General features: G+C 36.0%; 2 protein-coding genes across 9 annotated transcripts; both read right to left on the reverse strand.

The window, feature by feature from the left end:
• Positions 1–168: 168 nt before the first annotated feature.
• On the reverse strand, positions 169–5,311 carry LOC119988656 (BTB/POZ domain-containing protein At5g47800-like). 5 transcript variants are annotated; one of them, XM_038833771.1, is made up of 6 exons: positions 4,789–5,311; positions 2,458–2,598; positions 2,300–2,372; positions 1,804–2,208; positions 981–1,721; positions 169–832 (listed from the first exon to the last, which is right to left on the reverse strand). In XM_038833771.1, exons 2-6 carry the CDS (start codon positions 2,514–2,516, stop codon positions 353–355), a joined length of 1,758 nt encoding a protein of 585 aa, XP_038689699.1. In that variant the 5' UTR covers positions 2,517–2,598; positions 4,789–5,311; the 3' UTR covers positions 169–352. The 5 variants fall into 5 exon arrangements, with proteins under 5 accessions (XP_038689699.1, XP_038689704.1, XP_038689700.1 ...); XM_038833776.1 differs by having other exon boundaries at positions 1,804–2,202; positions 2,300–2,369; positions 2,458–2,602; XM_038833772.1 differs by having other exon boundaries at positions 2,300–2,369; positions 2,458–2,602.
• Positions 5,312–7,063: 1,752 nt separating this feature from the next.
• On the reverse strand, positions 7,064–10,378 carry LOC119989658 (protein phosphatase 1 regulatory inhibitor subunit PPP1R8 homolog). 4 transcript variants are annotated; one of them, XM_038835319.1, is made up of 4 exons: positions 10,235–10,378; positions 10,006–10,070; positions 9,040–9,536; positions 7,064–8,395 (listed from the first exon to the last, which is right to left on the reverse strand). In XM_038835319.1, the coding sequence occupies exons 3-4, from the start codon at positions 9,495–9,497 to the stop codon at positions 7,573–7,575; spliced, it is 1,281 nt and encodes a 426-aa protein (XP_038691247.1). In that variant the 5' UTR covers positions 9,498–9,536; positions 10,006–10,070; positions 10,235–10,378; the 3' UTR covers positions 7,064–7,572. The 4 variants fall into 4 exon arrangements, with proteins under 4 accessions (XP_038691247.1, XP_038691248.1, XP_038691245.1 ...); XM_038835320.1 differs by having other exon boundaries at positions 9,040–9,543; XM_038835317.1 differs by having other exon boundaries at positions 9,040–9,648.
• Positions 10,379–13,017: the final 2,639 nt, after the last annotated feature.

A 13,017-nucleotide genomic window follows, 5' to 3' on the forward strand; every position in this document is an offset into this window, starting at 1 on the left:
ACCAAATAAAGTAGTTCCATTTACTGGGGAAGGGTTTCTGCTATTGTCTCACCTTCTGAACAAAAAGATCACTACTTTCCAACAAATTGGTCTCCATCCAGAGAGAACATACTGGTCAATTCCATGGAAATTGAAGATGCAGTACATACTGTAATCTACAATGATCTCTTTTGCATTTTGCATCATCACTTATTGTCGGATAGTCCCAAACTCGGCAGAAGTGACAAATTTTCTACTTTGTAACATATACTAACATGAATGGTAAAAGGGTTTTACAAACTTGGGTTCTCTGAAATGAACAGACTGATAGTAGGTTCAGAAGGAAGGAGATAAACAATGTTGTTAATTATTGCTACCTCTCTCTAGCACTTCCCTTTGGTATAATCTTCTTTGTATCCACCTTGGTTCCAGAATTCCCTTGTTCTCTAAATTCTCTTCCCTTCTCGGATCCCGCTTCATCAATCTCTCCTCTCATTATCTTCTTATCTGGTTTTTTTGTTCTTTGTTCATCTATTACAATGCTGCTTTGAGGTGCTGCTGTTTTTCTAGTTCCCTCAGCTCCTCTAGATTGTTCATTTGGACCCAATTCTAGTTTGGCCAAATCATCTTCAGGAGATGGTGTATGTTTTCTCCTGATAAGTTCCTGTAATGGCATTTTATTTTCAGGAGGCCTGGAGCCTTTCTCTTGCTCAAAGAAGAGGATTTGCACAACGGTTCTCAATGGTAGCCGCTCATTCTTTATAGCATGTGCACGTACTTCTGGTGACAATTTTTGACAGTCAAGAATCCTGCATACATCCTTCTTGTCTGCTTTGCTCATATCCGGATGCTCCTGCTTGTTAATTCAGTCATATTAAAGGAAAACACAAGAAATGGAATCACTGAATTGCAGTAAGAAGACTTCAATAGTTTTTAACTAAAGGGTTTTAATATGACATCAATTTGGCTAGCTATGATTGGACTTGTATTTTTTGCCTTACCTTGAGGTAAATGTTGATTGCCTTGTACAGATCGTCGTGACTCTTTCGGGCAACGTCAGGCAAAGCTTCTACAAGAGTTACCAGTTTGGATACTGGCATGTTGGCGTCCCTCGCAATAACTTGAAGATAGGAATCAATCAGTTTTGCAACTTTTCTAATTGATTTTTTTAGTTCATTGTTATCGGTAGGTGCAGGGGATTGTCGTCTCCATTGCACTAAGAAACTTTCTAGCACTGCCAGGACCAATTCTACATCATAGAAATGCTGATCAGACGATGAGTGTGAAGGAAAGACCAGGTCGTTCACAGTTGCCTCCTCTAACTGCAGACAAGCTCTTTTTGTGAGTTCTGTCTTTATCAGAGAAGATGCTCCAAGAAAATTTCCAAAACTAAGGAGCCTAAGCAAGAAACTAACAGAAACTGATCCTCTATCTCCCGGAATCATGCTAACTATAGTTTCAAGAATTCGTTTTTGTTTTTCAATTGTTTCATCAGTTTGAGATACTGAACTTTCAGCTAAAGATCTAATCTTTGTAGTATCAGGTAGCCAACGCAAGGCATAGACATGCAAAGCTTCCCCAATAAGCTGCGGTTGAAGCATAAATGTCGATCTGATTGCTGTAATTACATACCGGAACAGGTGTATGTCAAGATCAGATATGTCCTCCGTCCACCAATCCCTCGGAACAGATTGTTGATGTTTGCTGAAACCTGGTCTAGTGTAGGTGTAGGACCAAGAGACCTGAACAGAATTATCATGTTATAAGTTAATATTGATAATCTGAAATAAGAAGCCTTATTCGGATGAATGCAAACTGGTTAACCTTTGATGGGGGTGTAAGAACTTTCTCAACAATCGAATCAATGCATCTTCTGATGATTCCATAGTTTTCTGACCATTCAATCAGCTTAGCTGTGGTTTGCAGGGTGACAATGGAGTCTTTCCAGCCTTCGAGAATGCACGAGTTGAAGAAAGTGTCAAGTTTTAGAGCAAAGTTTCCCTTCTCGACCACCTCATTCATTTGCAGAAATTTAGCAGCACAGAAGGCAGACACAAAGTTATGTGCACTAAGATTGATAGTTATTCCATAGCAGAACTTAGCACAGAGCTCGAAAGCCTCCCCGCCACCAGGAATATCATGAAGCTCTATCGTAACGATGCTTGAATCGGTAGAATCAGCACAAAGCCTTTGCAAGAGACCACATCTTGGTAGAAGAGGAAACTGCAGCTAAGAATAAGATATTTTAATAAGAATCTATATTTGATTTTTGGATAGTACACAGGAAATGAAATTTATCATGTTGATCATAAAGTCATACCTTATGGAGAAAGTAGCTAATGTTGTTAATTTTAATGACAATATCGCTCGGAATATCAGAAATGACTGTCCTGCTATATTAAAGATCAAATGTAATGAATGTAAATTATATGCAAAGTTATTTTCATATACAAGTTTCTGATGGGTATATAACCATACCTGGTAGCCTCTTCTGTGTAGAAAATATCGGGTCTTGTTCCAATTTTCATAAACTTCATTTTTGTGATTATTTGTTCTTTTGATCAAAAGTTCGAGACCAACGCTAACGTCACCAAACTTGGACATGCCCGTATCAGAATCCTATCTGAAAGAAAGACATTGAAGCATGCATGAAAAACAAGCAGACACAACTCTTTAGGGATTTATCAACATTAATATGTACAGAATACTGAATAATTCAGAAATTAATGGACGCGTGGGAGAGAACAGTTCATGTTAACTAACTGAGTTTGAACACCCTTTTTTCAGCCTTTTTTACATGCTTATGCATACATATAGATATCTATACACACACACACCAGCAGATAGAGCCATGGAGTCCATTCAACTTAGATTTCTCTCTTCATATTCAGTAGAAACCACACATATATATTTAGTGGATTAAAAGGGAAGTGCAATAATTCTAAAAGTTTCATAAATGAATAATAATTGAGCAAAAAAAGCAATGAACAGAAGCAGCACAGGGGATATAAGATGCTGAATAAACAAATCTCACAAACATGTGGCTCATACATAATTATGAGAAAATAAAGCCAAAAACAAACAAATAGAGAAGTTTTTCTTGTATAAGTAGTAGAAGAGAAAATGGAGTGTAAAAAACAATATAATTTAAAGATCTAGGGATGCAGATAGAAGAATGCATGCCGATCCCCACTACTCCACTAGTACTCTATCGCTTCAAAAATGTAAAATTCCATTCACTGTCCAGGTACATGATGGGAATTGGGAAGTAGGCTAACCTCACCTTTAATCAAGAACGCTACACAGCCCTTTTAGACTAATATGAAAAAACGGAAAAGGTGTAAAAAGAATTTCTTCTGTCAGGGCACTAGCAAAGAAGAGTCTTAAAATTAAAGAAGAAAGAAAGTGGCAGTTTTTTCCTCTTTTTTAGTCACCATGTGCTACAATTCATGGGAGTTTGTCTGCAATATACATTTGTCAAGGTAAGTTCAAACAATTAATGGTTGTTTGCAAGGTTTTGTTCTTACTGTGCCAAATCTTGACACATGTCAGAAAGCCAGACAATGTAACAATCTGGCTCTGAATGAGATAAAAATTATGTAGAAACACCGTTACATTCCCAAAGCTAACGTGAAATTTACGGTTGAGATTACCGAAATGGAATCTGACAACAAAAAACAATCAACAAAATCAAAACAGTCTAATAGTTTCAGCATCATTTCACCAAGAAATTAGGTGTAATCACACAGTAGGACTGTTTATGTTTAGATATGGATACATTAATGAGGAAGAGAAAAGAAAAGACTAAGGTTAACAGGCATTGTGTGGAAAAGGGCAATACATACAATACACACCTTAACAGAGACCTTCTGAGATGAAAGTGAATGGAGAAGAAAACATCTTTTGCAGTTTGTGAGATGTGAATGAAAATTGTGACAATTGAAGGGAAATCAGAGCAGCAAACACTTCAAATAACAAAAATTCCCACAAGGATGAGGGACTATATATAGATAGTGTGCTCACATTTTTCCATATCTAGAAGGAAACTAACTAAATGATTGGTGGAACTGAATGGGTTTTGGCTCCTCCAAATCTGAGCTGATACACTTGGGATTATTTTCCAAAACTGGTACTAAACTAATTACATGCTGTTACTGAGTGGTCCATGTAGTTGAGATATCTAGAGCGAAAATGGCCCAGAAGCTCTCACAGGCAACATATTGGCATTGTAGTGCAGTATCAAAATACTGGGAGGACTTGCTTCCAAACAGGAAAATAACAGAACCTTTAAAAAAAAGGCATAAAGCATCAACTACCCAGAACCAGAAAAAATGCAATGCTCCTATGTTAGCCTTTCATCAATAAAGCATCATATGGGCTTAAAAAAGTTTTGATAACTGAATGTTTTTTAGCCACTAAAGATAAAATTCTCTTTTGACAATTGATAAAGAGTTCCTCAACAAATGCCCTTCTAATTTTCTTATTGTCCATACTCTATTGGAGTTTTTTTAATCAAGAGCATATGCTGTGGAATCTCTACCCCTTTTTTTTTTTTTTTAAATTCTTTTAGCAAAGTGAGGCAGAATCTTCATCTTCATAACAGAATGGAAAAAGGCAGCACCTTCAGCTTTTGAATGGTGGGAGACAACATTGTCAGCCAAAGTTTCAACCAAGTGTATAATCAATCCCTCACAGATAAAATCAGAATTCAAAATACAAAGCTCTTAAAATAATGCGAAAGCATGGATAGTTCAGAATATAAAATTGATTATTACAAGTTAAAGAAGAAGAGAGACAGAGAGAACATACCACAAAACATAAATAAATATCTCATCCATGCACGTCAAAGCAAGCAACTCCATTTTGACCCCCTTTTCCAACTCCAAGTGATATATATAGCCGCTCAGTTGTTTTATGCACGCAAAACAAGCAGAGAGAGAGAGAGAGATAGAGACAGGGAAGAGAGAAAGGGCAGTGCTTTTGGGTATCTTTGAAACTGAACTAGAGAGACCTATTAACTAAGTAAAGGGAAAGAGTGTCTAGAGTTAACACAATTGGCGGAATCGGATATGGGCATGAGCAGATTTTACCCCACATAATATCTGAGAGTACCGGAAAGAAAGAGAGTGGTGGGTTGGTTGGTTGGGATTAATCAAAGTCGGGAGATATATGTACCAAATCCATATTATGATGATAAACTGCTTTGTCTATAATTCCAAAAAGAAAAAAAAAATGAAAATCTGTTTCTATTAACTCTTTTCTCCTTCTCTTCTGGTAAAAGCTAGCTTGAAACTGGTGCTCTATCTCTATGACTGAATTCACAAAAATGATGCAAAGCGAGTGGGGGTGAGAGTGTCAAGGCTTAAAAAATGTCTGGCATATAAGGAAAGCCCAACTCTTCACACAATAACCAAGTCTTTTCTAGGTGCGAGAACTATTAAGTGAGACAGTCCACAAAAACAAAATTGTACGGCCCGTGGCCCAAAGCGGACGATATGATTAGTGTGTTTGGGCTAAATTTCAATATGGTATCAGGGCTGTTGATGTGTTTGGACTAAGAATTTAACATGGTATCATAACAATCGATTAAGTTGAGAGAAACAAAAAGTGCGGGTCCATAACTCAAAGCACACAATATAATTTATGTATTTGGATTGAGCTTTTTCTATGCTCAAGTATCACCAAGTAATACAGCCCAAAGAAACAAAAAAAATTACGGATTCATGATTCAGAGCGGACAATATAATCGGTGTATTTGGACTGAGGACAATATAGTCGGTGTGTTTAGGTTAAGAATTTCAACAGGAGACTAGTGCGCTAAGACAGTAATACTAATTAAGCAACAAAAAAAAATTAAGCAATCTTTTGTATGTATGTGTGGGGCCACAATAGAAAGATCCTCCTCATCCTACTCCAGTCCAGTCCCCCCATATCTAGGGTATATTCTTACCCTTCCTGATCTGCATGTCGGCGTGTCTCGTCCTCTGCCGTCGGTTGCCATCACTCTGATGGGAGTGGTCTACCTATCCTGTTGGTTGTTTTGAGGCCAAACACAGGCAAGAATACCCTCCTCCCCTATCAAATATTAATTTCATTCATGCGTGTAGATTTCTTTCTTATGTGCATTGAGTGTGCGTGCATTAACACCAGTGTCACTTCTCTTGGTAATTGCTTTACTTGATTGATTAATTTAGGACTTTAAAGGTCACAAGGGACCACCCCTTACTTCCTTTCAATCTCTTCACTCAGTCTGATAATATATAATTAACTGTACCTTGAAGGTGGTTTTTGATCCGCCCACCATAGCCATACCTTTCTGTTTTCTTATAGCCTAATTGCCTCCATTTTTCCATGAGAAAAAGTAACCTTAACCTTTCTTAGTGTCATGAATTGGGGGGAGCTTATTTTCTTTCATCACAATAATTAAGGACCAAAAACTTGAGCTTTCACATGGAGAGGACATCTGAACGCCATCTTCAACAAAAGTCCTTGAGTTGTGTCCATCGATAAGGAAACATGAGTACATCATAAACAAGAAATTTAAGCACACCTCTTCATGGAAGCCATATATACAAGGGAACAAGTATCTCTCTCTCTCTCTCAGCCTAATTTTCAATGGAGGGTAGATAGCTAGGGGATTCAAATTTGGAAACAGCTAGTAGCTTCAAAATGGCACTAGTCAATCTCTAATCCATTATATGTGACCTTTTGGTTCAAGGTATGGCCCAAAAAAGTACTCTTGCTCCTTCCATTCAACAGTCAGGGGTAGTCAGATTGAGTTGATACCACCTCATTGCTTTGCACCAATACATTATATATTGCTATGCATCTCAGCTTTGGTGGCTCAATATGGATACCAGGTCATGTCTCTCTGCATCTCACAGATATATATATATATATATATATATATATATTCTTCTTGTCTCTAGCTACTGTTCTTTAGCTCTTCTAAGGGATTTGGCAAGAAATAAGGAGTTCATTCTCATGGTTGATAATAGGTGAAGCAACTACTTTGAAAGATAAAAATGCTATTTACAAAAGCTATTTTGTTTCTCAATGTCGTGTAAACTGTAAAGGACACTAGTTCAAAAGATGAGAGAATGATTTCCATTTGGCCTGCTTTTGACGCCAGACTACAAAGACAGGATGAATAATAACCTTTCAAGATTCTCAGAAATCAAAAGACTATAAGAGATTTGAATACAACTGAGGATCACCTTGCAAGCACACTTAATTTCAAAAACAGAACTTTCTTTTCTTAGCAACAGTCTCTACCGTAGCTAGAAATTCCGAATATGCCAGAAGAACAGTGGCTAGCAGGAAAAATATCAAAGAACCAATTACGCACATGCATCTTCCAATAAAAGTCTTGCCGCGACTATTCATTCCACTTTCTCCAGTATAAATCCTGAGTCTTTGGGCTGAAGACCCCATTGTGGCATTTGGTCACTACAAAAGGGGAATTTTTTTGATGAATTACAACAAAATTTTCCAATTTATAAAGGAAACATAGCCTCTTCATGCCAATGATCACAGCTTTCAAATCCAGTAACAAATAATCAAGCGATTTGCAGAGCCGTTAACCCACTTCAATCAGTCACCAAATAAATCATCATCATTTTCGTCCTTGTAGGAGCCAGTGATATTTCCAGGTTCTACACTTGAACCAACCACGGCTTTCCCTTGGGCATCTTTAGTTGTCGAAGTTGCTCCATCACCTGAACTATAGGCCCAAGACGAACCCACTTTATTATCCAAAATTAGGTCACCATAAAGGTCATCATAAATCCCACCCTTTGGGGTACTCTTAACCTTGTTCAATACTACTTGTAACTTCTCCGTCACACCCTTTTGGGAAGTATTCTCTTCCTTTACAGAGATTTTTTCGTTACCTTTGGGTATCACAGTAGTCTTTACCAGGGATTCATATTTTCCAACAAGAGTTCCTTCTTTCACACCTATTGGACCAGGCTCTGTCTCTACATCTGCACCATCCGAAATCCCAACAACTTGAACGAGTTCTCCTCCAACTTGATCTCTGAAGGCTACTCTTGTTTTCTTAATTCTCTTAGAAGCTCTCTCTGAAAGCCGGTTGTCATCTCCTCTACTTATCAAGCTACCCAACTCATTGGACTTTGAAAGGTCTGACTTGCTAAGACCATAACGGTTTAGGAGTGTGTTATAAGCCACAACAGCTTCTTCATCAGAAAGATCAGGTGGAGGGGGTAGGTTGATCTCTGTGAGCAGTGGACGACGGGGAAAAAGTGCAGCTTCATTCTTTCTCAAGATATAAGTTCTTGTTGATGCTGCAAACCGCAAAGATTGACCCACTTCAAGTTCAACAGGGCTATCTTTTGTCAGTCTCTCATTTGCAACAAATGTACCATGTGCTGAGCCCAAGTCAATTACATATATGCTGAAGAAGTAAGAAAAGCTTGTCAGCAATGTTTTGTTCATAAAGGACCCTTTACATATAAATTTTGTAGGCTAAACCATATGTGATATAAGAAAGAAAAAAAAAAGAAGAACATCCATGTCTTTACCAAGTACAATTACATATAATATCAACCACCATTGTTGGCAGTATGACTGTATGAGATTATGTGTCACTCGCGCACCTGGTCTATGTTGTGAATCCTAAGCTCCTAATGATTCAGGTGGTGATCCCTCCCCACTACAATAACTATTTTAATCAACAATCTTAATCATTGGATGAATGAGATTTTCATGCACAAAGGTGATATACTCCCATCGAGTGCCAAGGAGAACAAAATTCCAGCACACAACAGATGAGGAAGTAAAGGAAATGGCATAAAATTGAAGATGAATTTATAAAACGTTAGTTTTAAGCTCCAAAGAAACCAAGAACAGAGATCTGACCAGTGCATATTAAGGTCACATGTAGCAACAAATACATTCAAGCATTTTAACTTTCATATGTTATTTTCAGCATTATAGTCCATAATGAGTGCTATGGTGAGCTAAAGATCACTACAGTGAAAAGATATGCCAAAAAAAAAAAAAAACACTATGACAACAATGACTGAGCAAAGAGCTAACCTTCCATTTTTATGAGGGACAACAGCAGCATGCTGTCGCGAAACTGATTGATGATCAAGAACGAAATCACAAGTATGAAATTGCCTCCCAAAAATGTGCCTTCGCTTATCCAGATTAATCCGATCAAGAATCTCAGAGCCCTTCAAAACCTCAAGAAAATAAACACCATGCCGAGGCTCGATAGCCCAGTCTGGTGGCTGCCAAGTTGTCTGCCCCCCTCCAATCTGCGTGATCTGCAGATTTTGACCCACTGATGGCGCTGCCTCATGCCCCACAGTATTATTATTGGCATGATACTGGTAATTGTGTGGGTTTTGTATTTGAGGTTGTGATTGAATGACTGAGCTGGGCTTCTGGGACCGTTGGGCGGTAGTTTGAGGGGCTGAATTAACAGTTACTGAAAATGGTTCTAAAGATTGAGCCTTTTTAAACCGATCAAGGCCCACTCTACCATACATCCTATGTGCTTCACCGATCAACAAGAAATGCCACAGCAGCTGTTCACTTACAAAGGATTCACCATAAAGGGATGAGAATCAGCGTTGCATCATTTCAAGTGTACATAGAAGTGAATATAATCTCATGTAGCATCAGCCTCTCATCCAAACCCTAAGTTCCAGAGATAGGGAGCATCAGCATCAAATCTATAAAACAAGGAACACTAATAAAAGTAGCCATGGATCCAATTAGACATAGGAGAATGGCTTGTACTCAGTTTAATTGCCGATAACATAAAGAAGAAAAAGGAAGATGGGTACAACTTCCCTCAGTTCCAATTTCTAAGTTATAACCAAATAGGGATTGAATCTAGTAAGAAAAATATATTATACTGTAAAGCTCACAAATTTCTGAATATTTCTGATTAAAATCAAGTAGGATGCAAAGTCATATTGATCAATCAACCGAACCCTTAAAAAGGAAAATCAAAGACGAACGAAAAATTGAACACAGGAAAGCCGGGCTTACCTTAGGGTTTGTAGATAGCTTTTAGGGAGCGAGGGAGGCAGAGAGACGCACTGCAATCTATCAGTCTATGCGAATACCAAATATATCATTGGTTAATCTTTTGTCAATTGTAGTGCTCTCCACAAAAAAATTGCATAATACTTGTATTGTATTTATCTTCATATTCAACCACCCTTCTAAGGAAAATCAAAGACGAACGAAAAATTAAACACAGGAAAGCCGGGCTTACCTTAGGGTTTGCAGATAGCTTTGAGGGAGGGAGGCAGAGAGACGCACTGCAATCTGTCAATCTTTGCGAATAGCAAGGCTCCGTTAGTTTAACATTTGAAGTAAAAGTAGCATAGTACTTTTTAACCAAGACGCCTTTATTTTAGGAGAGCATAATGCCAAACTCTAAATTTACAGTAAAAATATATTTTCCATAGATTTATAATTTCTCTATCAATATCACAATCCAACAGTCATTTAAATATTCATTTATACTATCAATTTTTATTATTTAAACTCAATTCTTTTTACATTTAAATCAATTGACATAATAATAAATTAATTGATATTAATATATTCCTAAAATTAAATATATCAATAATTTACATCAATTTGTCTTTCCAGTTGAAGAAGTTTCTAAAAAAATACTACTCCTCGTAATTTTATAATAATTTTGGCTCGAAAGCAAAATATCAAACTTATTGAGGCAAGTTCATCTTCAAATTGACAAATAATTTAATTTAAGTATTAATAAATGTAAAAATTCTATTGGGGCACCTCACATGCATAACCCGCTTAACCAAACAATGTCTTAATCCTTGTTGGGGCCAAGCTTTTCCAATTACAGGAACGAAGAAGAAGATCATAACCCATCAATTCCAGTAACAGTCGCCTTCCCATTTCTTCTTCGGGTGCTCTAACAATCGGGGCCAAGGAGAGGGCCAGAGCCATTAAAAAAAAAAACTAAGTGAAGGTTGAGAGGCGTTGGTGGGTTGAGAGACAACCGGGGGTCGGCGGTGAGAGTCGACCGGTCCCACACCGACCAAGATCTCTGATCGCCTATGCACAGGTGCGTCGTCGCTGCGTGAGAGTGGAGCAGAGAGAGAACTCAAGACACAAAAGAAATTAAGGATAAAAGATAGAAAATGAAAAATAAATGGATATTTTTGATTAAAATATTGGGTTCAGTATTCTACAGTAAAACTGGACATCTACAATTTACTGTTCACAATGCAGCTTTACAGTATTGGATACAGTATCTGTTGGAGTGTGTTTTTTTTGTCAAATACTGTAAATGATAGCCTAAATTTACAATATATACCATTTTGCAGTATTTGTTGGAGATGCCCTAAGTAAGCAAAGAAAAGTGGCTTGGTGGGGTTGGTAATTTATTGGATTAGACATATATGTGTTTAAAATTTTATTTAGAAATATATTTTTTAAATGGTATTTAAAAAAAATAAAAGGTTGAGCATAAATTTAGTATTTTTGGAGCATTTCAAAATATAAAAATGAGTGAGACTTTCAATTTATAATTTTTTCTTACTCCAATTTATATAGAAGTGTTTTGTTAAGGTACTACATGTGCGGTTAAAATCAATAAAGCATAGATTGGGGATAAAATTAGGTTATAGATTGGAAGTCCGTAACATTATTCTCTCATACAATTTCATAATTTTAACCCTCAAATATTCAGAATATACCATTATAAATTGTTTTAACTAATAAAAATTCTTATATATGTTCATATTTAAAAAGTATCTAACATTTTTTTAGTGTTCAACTTCAACATGTCATTAAATACTTTGAAAAGTGGAATAATTTAATAATTAATTATTTTTATTTTATGATAAATTACATAATGACCATCTATGTAATTTACCATAATATTTTAAACATCATACATACTATAACAAGATATCAATCATCAATCAATTTATATATATATAACTGAGGATCCACAAGGCTTCTCCTTAATTCTTGGTGCCACGTGGACGTCTCTACAAAAAAACTTACACATTCTAATTAAACTTGATAAAAATGAATGATTGACAACTTGAGTGATGAGAATTAATTTAAAAAAACAAAAATGTAAAGGATAAAAGAAAAAATTAAAATATATTGAAAAACTTTAAGACCCATAATGGGGATTTAATGTTTCATGGAAGTGGTTTGATGTTGTTTCAGCTTCACTAAGGTCATGTATTATTAATTATGAGAGTCTTTTGATATTACTCAATTAATGAAATTCCTTTGTAGTATTTCGTTTGAAAACATTTTGTATGTTTTTTGCATTAATTATCATCATCATTTTGTGAGAATTTTTGTGTGTTTTTATCATTATTTTTGTGTGTTTTTATCATTTTATATGTTTTTGATGTATTTTGTGTGTTTTTGTAGTATTTAATTGATGTATTGTGCATGTTTAGAGTTTGGTCAGGTTTAGTAGTCTGTTTGGATTGCAATATACACAACATGAGAGGTTTTTCTCACGCTATATTGTTCTAATGTGTAAGTAAATTCAGCCTATTTGGTATTGGAACATGTAAGTGGTGACAAGAAAGCATGATAGAATTCAGTGAGTTGTTGAAGGTCAAAGTGATTATTGGCATAAATCTACCAGTCATACATAACATTTCAAAAATATAAATTCAAAAATCTTATTCTAAAAATATAATTTCAAAAATATTACTTATGCTACATTGTATTTCTCTATATTGAATGCCACTTTATAGAGAATGTTGTACCAACCATACAATATTGTCTCATAAACATGCTTTGGTGACCTATAACACTTTGTAGACACTAACGACACAAATAAAAATTGATAAACTCTTAACATACTTATTTCTTATGAATCAAATTTCTTACACCCTATTAGAAAATTTTTTTCTTAGCAAACTAAAAAAAAGGTATTGTACATATTTTATCTTTATCTTCATCTCACAAACGTCTCTATTTTCTACAATTAAAACTCTACTCTACTGCTCTTCATGTTAACAAAGTATTGAAAAATTCTTACAC

Source organism: Tripterygium wilfordii, chromosome 21 (genome assembly GCF_013401445.1).
Source record: "Tripterygium wilfordii isolate XIE 37 chromosome 21, ASM1340144v1, whole genome shotgun sequence".
NCBI lineage: Eukaryota > Viridiplantae > Streptophyta > Magnoliopsida > Celastrales > Celastraceae > Tripterygium > Tripterygium wilfordii.

Bases quoted from the DNA above. Each gene is read 5' to 3' on its own strand.
- LOC119988656 (XM_038833771.1), bottom strand. From the start codon at position 2,516: ATGAAGTTTATGAAAATTGGAACAAGACCCGATATTTTCTACACAGAA. The intron at 1,722-1,803 runs GTTAACCAGTTT...AATTCTGTTCAG, and splicing joins TTCTTACACCCCCATCAAAG to GTCTCTTGGTCCTACACCTA. The intron at 833-980 runs GTAAGGCAAAAA...ATTAACAAGCAG, and splicing joins CAATCAACATTTACCTCAAG to GAGCATCCGGATATGAGCAA.
- LOC119989658 (XM_038835319.1), bottom strand. From the start codon at position 9,497: ATGTATGGTAGAGTGGGCCTTGATCGGTTTAAAAAGGCTCAATCTTTA. The intron at 8,396-9,039 runs GTTAGCTCTTTG...TTACTTCTTCAG, and splicing joins GTCCCTCATAAAAATGGAAG to CATATATGTAATTGACTTGG.